Source organism: Schistocerca cancellata, chromosome 5 (genome assembly GCF_023864275.1).
Source record: "Schistocerca cancellata isolate TAMUIC-IGC-003103 chromosome 5, iqSchCanc2.1, whole genome shotgun sequence".
Classification (NCBI taxonomy): Eukaryota; Metazoa; Arthropoda; class Insecta; order Orthoptera; family Acrididae; genus Schistocerca; species Schistocerca cancellata.
The window spans coordinates 368,097,595-368,113,850 of NC_064630.1; the positions used below are offsets into that span (position 1 = coordinate 368,097,595).

General features: G+C 42.5%; 1 protein-coding gene across 3 annotated transcripts in view; it reads left to right on the plus strand.

The window, feature by feature from the left end:
* Positions 1-16,256, plus strand: part of LOC126188248 (uncharacterized) — a 455,739-nt gene that overhangs the window by 410,516 nt on the left and 28,967 nt on the right. For all 3 annotated transcript variants that reach the window (XM_049929807.1, XM_049929809.1, XM_049929808.1), the window contains 2 exons: positions 5,690-5,830; positions 8,206-8,280. In XM_049929807.1, the coding sequence (XP_049785764.1) occupies positions 5,690-5,830; positions 8,206-8,280 (216 nt within the window). The remainder of the gene's footprint in view (positions 1-5,689; positions 5,831-8,205; positions 8,281-16,256) is intronic.

Consider the following 16,256-nt stretch of genomic DNA (forward strand, 5'->3'; position numbering starts at 1 on the left):
TCATCGGCTCTGTCCCATAATATGCTATACAGAATGTGACTGGTTAGCTTCTGGTCTGGTTTGCAGTACCATAAACATTAGTATTCCCCCCCCCTCCCCGTCTGATATGCATGCTCACCTCACTTACATTTTATTTTCTAAATTACTTTCTTCTTATTATCAAACAATGGAAACTCGAGGTAGAAATATCAACAATGTAGGAAAGATAGATTACTACTTACCGCAAAGATGACATGTTAATCTGCAGACAGGCACAATTAAAAGACGCTTACATAAAGCTTTCGGCTGCAGCCTTCATCAGCAAAAGAGAACCATACATCATTCATATACACAAGCAAGCACGCCTCGTGTACACATGGCCACTAGCTCCTGCATCTTGGGCTGGAAAGCAACTGTCATGTGGGATGCAAGCAGCAATCTCTTCCCACCCATACACTGCTATCTGTTCCCCTTCCATGCTCCCTCCAGACTGCTGCTTGCATCCCACGTGATAGTTGCTTTCCCACCCGAGATGTTGGAGTTGGCAGTCATGTGTGTATGAGGTGTGCTTGCTTGTGTGTATGAATGGGGTGCATTTCTCTTTTGCTGTTGTAGGCTATGGCTGAAAGCTTTATGCAAGTGTCTTTTAATTGTGCCTGTCTGCAGCTTAACTTGTCTTCTTTACAGTAAGTAGGCATTATCTTTTCCTACATTGCTGATATTCCTACCTGGAGTTTCCTGTGTTTGATTTTGCTGAACGGCCTTTCTTCCATCCTACAATGGTGTGGTGTTTTCCTTTGTTACTCTTCTCTATAGCATTGTTCTTCTCAATGTCCATTATTCTCTGCCTTCCCGAATGCATCTACTACTGAGCCACACTGTATCAATGATCGTCTGCGCACAACACAGACTTCATGACCACACTGATTGTTGATGCAGTATCTGATACCCCATTTTTATGTGGTTTCACACATTTTTGTGTATTTTTATGTATTTGTGCACATTTTTAAATATCCGCCATCTTAATGTGTCTTTACATGTTTTTTACACGTTTTTATGCATTTTTTTGCTTCTCCAGCTCCTCCCACAACAATCGACACCTATTGTGCCTATTTCTGCATCATTCCCATTTCCCGCCACTATGGACCCTTCTCCATCTTTCTCACCAGTTCAGAAAAGTATCCCTTTTCCTGGCTGAAACCCAGTCCCTCATCCTATTTCTCAAATGCTGCCTAAACCATGGAATCCCCCCCCCCCCCCCCTCCCCGTTTATTCATAACGATTCCTTTTTCTGGACCCCACTCTCCTTCAGAATGACCTACACCTACTCAGATTCCACCAATCCCTGGTCCTCACAAAACCTAGGACTGCAATAACATATCTCCATGACACAGGTACACCAACTACCTCTTCTCCCTCCACAGATACTAAAACTTTGCAATCCCTACTCCATACATCACATATCTGAAATTGAATACCTAGTTCACCAGCACCTGGAGCAGTATTCTAGACCCAGCCCATGCCATACCCACAGTGTTCTTCCTTGTCCACCCCTAATAGCACGTTAAGCCTGTCTAGCTGACTTTTTCAACATGCCACATTCCTGAAAGCTCTCCACCGACTCTACCTAATCCAGAGCCAAAACATTCCTGCAACACTGTTGTTAACCTTTCCACCAAAGACTGTCAGCTCGACAGAAGTATCAGTCCTCTCCAAAGGCCTCTGCTCCCACCTTTAGCCCTACACCTAAATTTTACCATCTGAACTTGTCAAAGACCTACCCTCCTTCTCCTGATCCCTGCAGTGGAAGCACTTCTCTTCTGCCAGTCCCTCCAACCAAAACCACCTTACTTCCAACATTGAACCCTGTCTCTTCCAGTTCTTACCACCATCTAACTGTGATCCCCCCCTCCTCCCCCTCCTACCTATCCACCAACTGTTCAGCTTCTAGGAATTTGTTACTTCCAGTTTAAGCTCACCATCCTTCCCAAGGTACCTTCATTTAGTAGAAGAAAGAGTAGTCATACACAACCTCAAAAGCAAATCCTAACCTAATCATCCTATCCACAGAAAAGGCTCCACAACTGTTGTTATGAATCACAGTACTACCTGGCAGAAAGTCTCCACCAATTATCTGACTCCTCCACCAACAAATTCTGCCAGAGTGATCCCATCCAAGAAGTCCAAAACAACCTCCAATCCCTGCTTAAAGCCTTAGGTCCTTCTAAGAATCACTCCCCTGAATTCACTTTCCCTCCTCACTCCTATGACATGACACCCCGCACACCCATCTTCTATCTGCTCCCCAAAATCCACAAGCCCAACAATCCTAGATGCCCCATTGTGGCTGGTTGTTGTGCTCCCTCAGGATTTTCAGCCATGATAGACCAACACCTCCACCCAACAGCCTTAATCTAGACTTCCATGTCAAAACACCAACCACTTCCTTTACCGACTCTCCACTCGTCCCACCAATATTCATCATGCCCGTGGTCTTACTGATACTGAACACTACCTTTCTCAATGTCCTTCAGACTCCAAAGCCACCACCTCTTTCCTCATACACCTTACTAACTTTATCTAACGCACAACTACTTCTCCTTTGAAGGGAAGGTATACAAACAAATCTGTGTCACCCTCATATGCCATCCTGTTTATGGGCCATCCAGTGGAAACTTTCCTAGCCTCCTAAAACCCCAAATCCGTGGTGTAGTTCAGACTGGTTGGTGATATCTTCATGATATGGACTCAGGACCATGACACCATATCCTCATTCCTTCACAGCCTCAACACTTTCCCTCCCATTGGCTTCATCTGGTCTTCCTCAACTACATGTGCCACTTCCATGGACATTGATTTCCTCCACTCTGATGGCTCCATCTGCATCTCTGTCCAAATTATAGCCATCACCCTATAACAGTAAATGTATTTCAACATCTGTCATCCCTTTCACACCATAAATTCCATCCCATACAGCCTGGCCACCCAGGGATGGTGTATCTGCAGTGACAAGAACTCCCTTACTCATCATGCTGAAAGTCTCACCAAGGCCTTCACAGACAGGCACTATGCCCCAGACCTAGTCTGCAAACTGATCTCATTTCCCCTTGTGCCTCAATGCTCCCACCACCCCAAGGAGTGTCCCTTTCGTCACCCAGTACCACCCTGGACTGGAACAACTGAACCACATGCTTTGTCAGAGCTTTGATCATCTAAATGAGAGACATCCTACCCGAGATACAAGTCGTGTTTTTTTTAAGTAATGTCCATTTGAACATAAGTACACAATGAAAGGTTATTTCAAAAAAGTAAATTTATTTTCAGAAAGTACATACTTCACTCTATTTTTCGACATAGTTGCCAAGTTTGTTCAAACATGCATCATACCTCTCAACCAATTTTAAAATACCCTCTTCGTAAAAACTTGCTGCCTGCTCTAATTACCAAGAGTTCACTGCCGTTTTCATGTCATTGTCATCATTGTAACAGTTGCCACTGAGGTGTCGTTTGAGGTGGAGGAACAGATGGTAATTGCTCGGCGCAAGATCAGGACTGTAGGGTGGGTGGTCTAAAACTTCCCAGCCAAATCTGTCCAACAAATCGTGGGTCTGACCTGTGGTGTGAGGTCTTGCATTGCCATGGAGAAGGACAATTGTCTTTGTCAGCATGCCGCATCTTTTGTTTTAAATCGCTCTGCATAGCTTTCTCAGGGTTTGGCAGTATGCTTCTGCATTGATAGTGGTTCCTCGTTGCATGAAGTCGACCAACAAAACACCATGCCTATCCCAAAACACCAACACCATGATTTTGTGCTGGGACAGAGTCTGTTTGGCCGTCACCTGTACAGACGAGAGTGTGTGTGTCTCCATTCCATGCTCTGTTGCTTTGAATAGGGTGTGATATGCGAAACCCATGTTTCATCTTCAGTTACGATCTGACTCAAGAAGCCATCACCTTCTTCGTGATAATGAGTCAAGAACTCCATCGCAACTCAACTCTTTGATTTTTGTGGTCCTCTATTAGGAGTGTCGGGACCCAGCAGGAGCACAGTTTCCTAAACTTTAGGTGTTCAGAAACAGTGTTGTAAAGGACTGATCTCAACACGTGAGGAAATTCATTTGAGAGACCTGTTATTGTGAAGCGTCTGTTCTCACGAATCCTCACTTCAACTGAAGCCACCAAATCATCTGTAATCAAAGAAGGGTGACCAGAGTGGTCCTCATCACGGACGTTGTCACGGCCATCTTTGAATTCTTGTACCCACTTACGCACTTTGCTTTCACTCATAACAGTATCACTGTACACTTTGCAAATCTGTTGATGAATTTCTGCAGCAGACAGGTTCCTTGCTGACAAAAACCATATCTCTGAGCAAACCTCACATGTGGCGGGCAAGTTGATAGTCTTAAACATTTTGAAAGCACAGAACAGAACCGTACAGGTTAGCTATAGAGCTGAAACTGAGCACAGTTGTTCCCGAAGCATGCCGGTACATGACGCACGTACTCGTTGCGGTATGCACACGAACTACTAGTGTCTACAACAAAATGGATCTTACTTGAAAAACACGCCTCGTACTTCCCACTCTTCCTAAAGTGGTGTTCCATTGCCCACCCAACCTTCACAACATCCTAGTCAATCCCTATGCCACTCCAATCTCAACCCCTTGCCACAAGAATCATTTCCCTGTGGAAGACACAGGTGCAAGATCTCCCCAATTCCTCCACCCAGCACTTCCTATTCCAGTCCTGTTACAGATTTATCCTACCACCAGGGCTGGACCACCTGTGAAAGCAGCTATGTCATTTACCAGCTCTGCTGCACTCATTACAAAGATTTTTATGTTGGTATGACTGCCATCCAGCTGTCCACCAGGATGAACAGCCACTGCCAAACTGTGGCCAAGAGCAAAGTAGACTGCCTAGTGGCACGACATGCAGCTGAACATAACATGCTTGATTTCAATGCCTGCTTCACTATCCAATCCATCTGGATCATCCTATCTACTACCAGCTTTTCTGAACTGCACAGATTGGAGTTAAACTTACAACACATTCTCTGTTCCCATAGTTATCCCAGACTCAACCAGTGGTAACACCCTCCACCCAGCAGCTTCCCCCCCTCTGGCGTATCATCTCCTCTCCATTCTCGTCTCCCACCCTCTATGTTCGCCACCCTCTGTCAGTGCACCCACTTGTCTTTCCCCGCTCCTCTCCTTTTTCACTCCTTTTTTCTCCACCTCCCTGCCCCACAACCTTATGATGGTGTTCCTGTTGACATTCTAGTCCCTGCACACTCCACCAGACAGTATTCGTCTCTCTCTCCCCACCCCTAAACAATTATGCCTTCCCCTTCCCGCCCCCTCCAGGTTGCTGTTTGCATCCCATGTGATAGTTGCATTCTGGCCTGAGTTGCCAGAGTTGGCAGTCGTGCTCATGAGGCGTGCTTGATTGTGTGTATGAAAGTATTTCTCTTTTGCTGATGAAGGCTATGACCGAAAGATTAGTGCCTTTTAATTGTGCCTGTCTGCAGCTTAACATGTCTTCTTTATGGTAAGTAGGAATCTATATTTTCATACATTGTTGATATTTCTTATTATTATCATTAATGAAACCATTAATGTGAAATCTGAAGTTGTATGGTCCAGAATTGAGCAAATTCATTGTTGCAACTCATTCTGAAAGTTTGTTAAATGAAATTTTCATTTCAGGTGATCTGCAAAATGAAGAGTCAGTCCTCGAGTGGCTGATAGATGATGACAACCGAGAACTAGCTGATGAAATTGAAGCTGTTAATGTTCGCATGCTAGAACGATTACTGGAAGAATCTCATCTTCTGGCTGTATTCTTCTGTAAGCTAACACTATAATATATTTCATGCTGTATCTAACGAAGAAGAAGCTGTTTATTAACAACAATTGCTTGAAATTGAATAATTATGAAAAATAATGTTTTACATTCTCTTTGTTTCTTTTTATTAAAAAATGCAACAAAAATTTTAAGGCAAAAAGGGAGCAGGTGAGGTACTGGGTGAGGATTAAGGAGAGGTAGGGAGATAAAAGAGACAGATAATAAGAAGAAAAGTTAGAGAGCAAGATAGAACCTTATGGCTCCTTGTGGCTATCACTGAAAGTAGGGTAGCATGCAGAAGCAAATGGGACAGGTGCTGCTGCCAACGTTAGAAGTATTAATGGTAGGAGAGTAGAATCTCCAGAATTAGCTAACAGTATAATTATGATAAATAGATGAAAACTTGCTGTACATATACAGAGGAAGTTAACCCTTTGTTGGATTATCTTAATGAGTCAGCTCTTAGGATTTCTTCCTCCCTGTTCTCCATAGATCGCTCACTGATGTACTTTAAAGCAGTTCTTATAGCACATTAGGTGTGCTCGAAGATGCAAGCAGGCAACCTGCATATATAAACTGGGAATGTGGGTAGCTAATCTATTTGAAATAAGGCCAGAGATGCCATACCAGTGCATTTATTAGGAAACTTTATAAAATAATTTACTGTTAAATAATTGTATCAATTCAGCACAGAAGTTACTAAAAATTGGGAGCATTGTTGAAATGATTATTACCAAGAGAAGCCTCAGCTTACACCCTATCACCGAGTGGCGAGACTGACATGCAGCAGAAATCTCGTGTACTTTGTACAACTTCATAGCTGCTATATGTGATCAGTAATTGAATAACTTTATTTTATTTTCAGATTTAACAGGTTTACTGCATAGTGGTATTGTAGTGTCAAAGCTTTAATGACAATTAGGCACCTCCTAGCATTCATTATGCCAAAGATATACTCGAGTAGCTAATACTTATTAAAGAAAAGTCTCAGTTTTACACCTGAATGTATGTGGTTTCCGTATATATAGGTCCCCAGGAAAGATTCTTTTTCATGGTTTGCTTACATCTCCTCTCTCCAATGATTCACTATTGCACCATATGGTCCCTCTGTTAGAGATGCCTGTGTGGGAAACAGCTTGTCACTTGCTACTGCTGTGTTCTTTAGTGCCACTTAAGGGCACCCCAATAAAATGTAAACTTAAGAAAATAAAATGCTGTCCAGAATAAGAGGAACTTCACAAAGTGCAAATCCCTAACTTTATTTTTTCTTGTGGTGCTAAAAATTTAAGCGGCTTTTGCTCAATCTTTGGAATGGAGATGTTTGATTGTCACATTGGTCCTTTGCCTTATAAACTAAGGATGGAACAGTTTCATTATCCCATTTTAATTGTAGAAAAGTTCTTTTATCAATAGCATAGTTCTGCACTTAACTGGGTGTATATTACTCAAAACTGTGTCTTTGATTTCTGAGGGATCCAGATAGTTTTATGTGTAATACTTAGAAATTATCAACATTATTGCCAAAATGATAAATATATTAAACTTCTTTCCAAGTTTTCTTGACTCAATAATTTTCAGTCTTCCATCTGAAGTTACTACTTCCACTTCTTGCAGTTAACAATACATTAAATTTTTAAGCATTACAATTTATTTAACTCATTAGTAACATGTTTTTGATAGCTATTTTTTCACATTTCCTCCTCCCCTCTTCTTCCTTCATGCCAAGTCAGCAAGGGAGATACGGGAAAACATTAAGATTTACACAGCTTTGTGAAACTTCTCTTTTATTTAAATGCACCATTATACTTGTTGTAATGCCACCAGGTGGCAAAATATTTTCTTGGTCCACACTCTGCAGAAATACGCCAGTAATCTGTGTATGTGTCTTTGACATACAACTGGAAATGCTGTATCTAAGTGCAGCAATCACTCCTGATAGGTATATTATAGTTTGTGCTGGGCGTTTTCAATCAAAGTGGAATGCTGTAGCCACTCATTACTATGTTTTATAAAATATTTTTCTGTCTGAGTTTTTGTAGATATCTAGAGATGGAAAATACTGAAACATGTCATATGAGCATCGAAGTCACTCCTTGCCTGATGGTTGACATTTATCATTATGACCCAGTGTCCCTGAATTCACAACTACTGCTATTATAATAATGTTCATGTGTTACCTGTATGTTCTAACCTGTCTTGATTTTAGTCATAACTTTCGAAAATTAGGTTTCACTTGAGTAATCTTTAAATTGTTTTATTATCTCTTGTCCGTTACTTTATCATTTTTTCATTGGTGGATGATCACTCTAATTATTAATTGCAATTACTCTTGCAAGGTATTTACTGCTTAGTGATTTCTGCCAAAATTTGGTTTCAGATGATGAGGACTGCCCAGAATGTGATGAAATTCTTGAAGCTCTGGAGCAGATTGATGGTGAAGCAGATCAGTTTGGTATGGAACCATTTTCCAATAAGTCAGTACTAGATTTCATAATAATATTGTGGCTTATCAAACATATTAAAACTGTGTCTTGGACCAGAACACAAATTTGGATCTTTGGCTATGAGTAGTGAAGCTTAGCTGGAGAGTGCATTGCCAAAAATGTATTTCCCAAGCAATTCATCCTGTGGTCTTCCTCTTTTCACCCAATAGCAATAAGGCCTCGGAAAACTATACCTCATCCTTCACTAGGGCTTTAAATTCTTATATTGTGCCCTGAAATGAGAGTCATGTTACACAATGGGCCACCTTCATCAGTCAGAGTGGTATTCTGTTACCCACTTAACCTATGTGATGTGCTAGTCCATTCCTACGATATTTCTGCTCCCAGTCTTGCAACATGTGAGTTATTCCCCCATGGACAACATATTTGCAATACTTGGCCTATACATCCATGCATCACCTTCCACTGCTGTACAGTCACAGGCATTTCCTGTGTTATGAAAGTTATGTCTTTATGCCTATGGAACCACATTTTATACCGGCTGTGCTGCAATTACTATGTACCATTCTGTAAGAGGATGATAACTAAGAAGTTGTCTATACCTGATAAATGGCCACTGCCAAACTGTGGCCAGCTGAAAACATGACTGTCCAGTTGTTGAAAATGACAGACACCACACCACCAATGACTTTAAATGCTGCTTTAGTACCCATGTATTTCCTCCCCCCCCCCCCACCACCCCCCCACCCCCCTGATGCCCCCCACCCCTGTACTCTCTCAGCACCACACAACTGGAAACTGTTCCTTCAGCACACTTCCTGTTCTCACAATCCCCAAGACTGGCCTTAGTCTCCACCAGCCCTCTGCCCATGATATCACCTGACATTTTTTAAGCTACTTTTCATTTGTAATCATTTTTCTCCACATTCCTACATCCCCCCCCCCATCCACCCCCACCACCATCACATCTCTCTCTCTCAATTCTGAAAGTGTGTGAGAGCATGCGTTAGACCTGATGTGACCATCGGATTCAGCATAATTTGGGCTGATTGACCTTTAAGGTAACTCATTTAGTCTGAGACTAAAAACTTAGCTGGATTAAAATTCTTAATTGGCAAATGACTGTATTTACTAGCACATAAAACACATCATTATGAAGATGAGTAGATTATCATAAATGCTTAGCCAATAGCAAAATCATTCCTGACCATAAGAATATTTCACGAATAGCAGGATAGCCATTACTACCCCAACCAGGAGTGACAGTAAATACAGAAAAACTAAACATGGAACATACAAATTCATGTCAAAATTCACATGTCAAGGAATAAATATGTAGAAATTGTAAGAACATATGCAAAACACAGTGTGAAGCGGAAACTGCTTGACAGCTATAATTCCTTTGTCACCACATACACAACACTACACCACTGTAAACACATATTGTCACTGGTTGGCACTGATGTTGACTGACACCACGACTCGTGTAGTAGATGCTACACCAGTCACCTTCACGGAAGTGGAGTATCATCTCAGAAACAGACTGGAAAGTGCATGTGTAGTTACAAATCTATTGGATACTATAGTGTTCATTCTTTGTGATGCTGTGTCTTGATGCAGCAGTGGTTGGTGGTGCATCATAGAAAATGTATACAGGCTTCATACAGTTTATTGACACAGTTGTGGACTTGTTGTTTACAGCAATGTCCAGCATCTGCGTACCTTTGCCTAAGGCGAAATATGGGCTAATGTAAGGGGGGTGTAAGGGTGTTTTGACACTGTCTGTCCAGAGTGTTACATGCAAGCACACCACGATGCATATAAGTGGTCGGCATACCATGCATGGTGGCCTTGAGTGACCGTATCAGTGCCATATGCTCACGTAACTGATGGAGGAAATCCAGGGAGATGCAGTGTTTCACCATAGATCAGTTCCACAGCTGAGGAGCTGATGTCTGGTTTATAAATGGTTCACAGTCCCTTAAGAACCACAGGAAGTGCACACGCCACCTTCAGTGAATGATGCCAATGCTCAATCATGCCATTGCTGGCATGATGATAGCTGGTTGTCTTGTGGTGCACGTACCTGCAAAACTATCGGTTGCAGTCAGTAGTTATGTGTAGTAGACAGCCGAATCTTGCTAGCCACACTGAAATGAATGCTGAGGCTAAAGTATCTGCAGTGATGTTGTTCACTGCCACGGCTTATAGGCAGTGTGTAAAGTGATATATCATGATGAGCAAATACTACTGACTGTCTGAAGGAGGAAGAGGGCCTATGGCATCTAGGTGAATATGTGCAAAATGCAAGGTTGTGTCCGGGAAACTGCCATCTGGTGTGTGCACATGATGGATCACCTTACAACTCTGACACTTGCTTCTCTATCCCAAGCCTTACAAAATAATGTGAAAGTAGCTGAAAAGTTGAACAGGCTCAGGATGGCACAGATTATGAACACTGAAATGTGTTCAATAGGAATGGATGTGATTTTCTCTGTGAAATATCACCAAAAATTGGGCATTATTGTCGGGAATGTCAATGAGCTTTAACTTCAGCCCAGAAGTGGCGTCATTGATGGAAGTTTTGAGCTCTTGGTCTTTCTGTTAGGTCTTGTCTAGTTCCAGAAAATCTATAGTTTTCACAACATTGTTGACACAGGAAGGACAGTCGGCCACCACATATCCCATGCCAGGAATGTGTTGTTAGATGTCCGTATTGAATTGGCTTATGTACTCAAGATGATTATACTGCTGAGGAGAGCAGTTGTTACTGTTTTGCTTGAAAGTGTAGGTCAGTGGCTTGTAATTCATGTAGACAAAAAGCTCTCTTGCACATGGCCTCTGAACTGTACTGTGGTACTGCCTTAACATGTGGGCCGGTAAGTGCCACACTGAGTGGTTCTTACAGTTCTGCTGCATGTGATAGATTGCAGCAGTAAAAGTTTACTATTTCTAGGAACCAATTTAACTGTTTAATTTTAGTTGGTCTTGGCATTTGCAGAAAGGCTTTGACCTTCCCTGTCAACAATACAGAGCCTGCAGCTGATATCAGTGGCATGGGAACATAACTTCAGGTTGTCCAAATGTGCATTTGGTCATGTTCAACACCACACCGTAATGTTCCAAATATTTGAATACTTCTTAGAGGTGATAGTGGTGTTGGTGCTTGATGGTCGGCTAACCGAGTATGTTATCAAGATATGTGAAGCAGAATGGCAGGACTTGCAGGACAGAGATGATAAACTTCCCCCAGATTTGAGCTGCATTTCAAAACACAAAAGTCATGAGTTTGCTCTCAAAAAGTCACACAGAGTAATAATTGCTGTCTTCAGAATGCATTCCTCCAACACAGGGAACTGTGTATAAGTCTTAGTGCAGTCCTAAACATTGAAAATTGTCACTCCATGTAATGTGTAATTGCAGTTGTACAACAGTGGCACGGAGAAGTTGTTCTGGAACTCAGTGCATGATAATCACCATATGGACACCAAGCTCCTCCTTTCTTCAGAACATGGTGTAGAGTGGACTGTGGATAACCACTGACCATGGCCAAAAGTTTGAATCAGATCTGTTCGCACAGCTGGCAAGGTTCTATGAGTATGTGCATCACAAGACAACCAGTTACCATCCTATCAGGAGGTCTAGTCAACATACAAAATTGACTTAGTTGGGAAACATACTCCATGTTACACAACTGAATTGTATCTCAGTGGAATCCTGCAGCCGTCAGCCCAGTAATGCTGTTGTACAGCCAAGAATTGGAAACACCTGGTATGATATGGTAATGTGCCAATAGATCAGCTCATGAAATGGCTTCCATAACATGTGCGACAGTGAAACCTCAGGTGAACAGTCAGCATAGAGCCAAATTCAGTTCAATCTGCTGAGTCCCATGTGTCCCATATGCAGTGTACTGAAGTATGATGTGAGGTGCTCAGGTAAAACCGGTGTCTATTAGATACTTATGGCTGAAATTTCTGTCACTGACGTGCAGGTGACATGACTTCATAAGGCAGCCAGGTGCACCTATGACCGACTACCACTGGCATTTGGGAACAAACAAGGTGCTGTACATTTCTGTGCCTGCTCATCAAACTTACAATGGCATCAGCACTTGGGTTGGTTCATGTTAGACGATGTAGCATTGGTTTATGATCAGCTTCTGGATCTCTGGCAATAACATCGTCTATCATTCCAAGCATGACCTTGTAACAGCAACATGTCAGTCTGCATGTATAACTTCTCCACTTTTACTGTCAATGAGTTGAACTCTCTGCGTGTGACTATTGCTGCCACTGTCATACTACCACCTAGAATTGTCACTGCACTAACATGGGTGTGTGTGATGATCTCTTGAATTCAATCGGTGAGCTCTGCCACCACATCCAACATTTTTGTTTGTGATGCCACAACCACTTTGACCTGCAGCAATTGTCTGCTGCACAGTGTGTGTTGTAGATTGTCAAGAACAGTAACTTTCCACCTTGCTCCACAGGTGACATGTTTATTGTGATGGCTTGCAGTCACCTATATATCTCCTTGTGTCAATATCTGACAGATTTGCTCCTCATGTGTTGCTGTGACTCTCTGGATTACTTCTGATTTAAGGCTTCCTTGTGAATTCTCCTGAGGTGGTGCAGTAATCATGTCTTATACTTACGTGGCATAGCAGTGGTCAAGTCGACTCATGACAAGGGCAAATTTTGTCGATTCTGACATAATCCCTGTGTAGCGAAAGCTAGCTTCTACGTGTGTGAACCATAGGATTGGGTTATTCAGCCAGAACAAAATCAAATGGACTGGCAGTGTGGACACTGCTGGTGCGTCAGTCATCTTGCATAATAATTAAAGATGACTGTGGTTGTTAGCCCTTCGCTAAGATGACATCAGGGTCACAAAGTGTCAGATTTAGTGCAACTTGTGCTGACCAACCTTTGAAATAACATATTGGGTCTGGGCCTAGAAACTGAGCTGGATTAAAATTCTTTATTAGAAAATAACGGGGTCTGTTTACTAGCTCCTAAAACAGATCATAACAGGAGCCAGGTAGAAGATCAGGAATGCTTAACCGACAGCAAAATCATTTCTGAATGTTAGAATATTTCATGAACAGCAGGATAGTGATTACTACCGTAACCAGAAGCAACAGTAAGCACAGAACAACTAAATATGGAACATATAAATCATATCAAAATTCACAGATCAAGGAATAAACATACTGAGAACATAATAACATATACAAAATACAGTGCCTACAATTCATTTGTCGCTGAGCACACATGACGCTGCACCAATGAAAACACGTAAAGTCACTGATTGACACAAATGTTGACTGATGGTGCGACATGCTTATGAGACCCTACAACACTACACTAGAAAAGTCTTTATGTTGTTAAATGCTTATATGCACTAAACATCAACTAGCTACATGTGAGTGATTGCCTTTGAACAGTTTTATTTATTGTTTCCATCTTGACATTTCTGTTGTTGTATTATTTAACATGCAGAAACTGAAAATTATTGAGCTTTATTCAAACAAATATGAAATCCTATATGGCAAATGTTTAGCTTGTTAACAGCAATGTATGCCATTAGAACAAAATGACTGATACATTAACAAGAACCTACTGTAACAGTAATAACAAGAACAACAACAACAATAATAATTTTGTTGTCATTAGGCCATTGCAGCACTAGAGAATGTAGCACATATAGTGCTAGACAACTGATAATTTAACAGAAACAAAAGGCTAGCTATTAACACCACAGTACTATTTTACAGTTGATAAATTCATTTATATCATAGAATGGGTGGGCAGCTAATCAGTCATGCACTGTGTTGTGACTCACCGATCATTCAAAGCGCCGCCGCGCAATTACACGCGTCCTCTACGTGCGGCGCTGTCTGCCAGCCATGCAGCAGCAGCGCCACCTAAGCGGCCAGCCGAGCAGTGGCCACTAGACTGGGACTCAGTGCTCATTCGAATGCTAACGTGTACACATGTCTTGCTTGTCAACTTACTCTATGACTTATATGTGTTGTGTCGTTCTGAAATATCTTTGTTAAACTTGATGTTATAACAATTGGCGCCGAGGTAGTGGATTTTTCCTTTTCACCGTTGACCCACAGGGTTCCATGGCTACTGTCGAGCACGCTTCTAACAGCGGCGATTGGCGATTTCGTTGAGGCGTCAAATGCGGGGCGTTTCTCATCGTTGGCTGTACCTCCTTTTCCTCCTTACGACGAGACGGCAGAAGACTGGTCTGATTATGAAAGACGTCTTCGACAGCACTTCTTGGCATTTCATGTCACGGACGAACAACCATGTAAGTCTCTGTTCCTTTCCTGGATTTCACCTCAAATATATCGGTTGTTGTCGCAATTGGCACCTTTGAAGGATCCTGCATCTTTGTCCTTTGCTGAAATGTGCTCACTTCTGTCTGTCTATTTTCAAAAGCAAACGCATGTGGTAGCCTCTCGTGTTGCCTTTTATCATTGTCAAAAACAGCAACATCAATCCTATCTCACTTGGGCTGCTGAACTTCACGGCCTCAGTCAAAAGTGTCAATCTGTTACTGACGTTCACAAAGAATCCTATGCCGATTCCATGGTACGGGATGCTATTATTCGGTCGGCACGCAACAAAGAAGTTCAGCAACGTGCCCTTCAGTTGGCGAATCCGACTCTAGATGAAGTTCTCTCCATTGCGCAGTCTTTTGAAATTTCTTGCGCCGCTGGGGCGCAAATAGAGGCGTGGGGTGATGTCGGGGAAATACAACCTCTGTGCGCTGTTGACGACACATGCGGCGCGTCCCCGCCGGCCGACTTGGCCGCAATGCGCTCCCACGCGCAGCCTCGACTTAGCCATAAACAACCCGCTAAGAAACTGTAGCAAAACCCCCGGCAACTTCCTTCATGTCCGTGGTGTTTTACGAAACATTCAGGCGAGGATTTTCCCCAACATTGGACTGTGTGTCACAATTGCAAAAAGAAAGGTCATGTGTCTTCCGTTTGCAAATCCGACTGCATACATGATGTTCATGAACATGACACTGATTCTGATTCTGTGTTGTCTGTCAATTGCACTTCTTCCCTTTCAGGGAAGTTATTCCTCACTGTCCAAATCCTTGGTCAAGATGTTCGCATGCAAGTGGATACCAGTTCTGCTGCCACTATAATTAATTCTCAGACGTATCTTCAGTTGGGTTCTCCACTCCTGTCACCTGTCACTCAGCAATTACGGATGTACAATAAACAGAAGATTTCTCTCTTGGGACAGTTTAATGCTGAGGTATCTTACAAATCCATCATTTGCACTGTTCCCATATTTGTAGTCGACCAGAGCAACGCAGAAAATCTTTTTGGTTTCGATGCCTTTCGCGTTTTTGGGTTCTCCATAGATGGCTCTGTCAATATTGTCTCTGATGCTATTCCTTATGCTCAACTGGATTCCTTGTCGACGACATTTTCGTCCCTTTTTTCTCCTGGGTTACGCCGTGCAAACGACTTTGAAGCTCATATCACGCTCAAACCCACTGCTCGGCCTAAGTTTTTTCGGGCTCGGCCCATTCCTGTGGCCCTTTGTGATTTACCCAATCACAAAACGGCAGTTTCATTGTCTTACTACTTCAGGGGTCTTGCTTCCTGTCACTTCCAGTGAGTGGTCCTCTCCTGTCGTTGTCGTTGCTAAGCCAAATGGTGATATTCGTCTCTGTGGCGATTTCAAAGCCACTGTAAATGCTCAATGCCTCATCGATACTTACCCTATGCTCCGTCCTGAAGAACTGTTCACTAAACTTGCTGGAGGCCAGTATTTTTCTAAAATTGACCTGTCAGAAGCTTATCATCAACTTCCTCTCGACACTGCTTCCCGGCAGTTTCTGGTCCTTAACACGCCTTTCGGCCTCTATCAATACCAACGCTTGCCATTCGGGGTTGCTAGCACCCCTGCACTCTTTCAGCGATTCTTGAAACAATTATTGC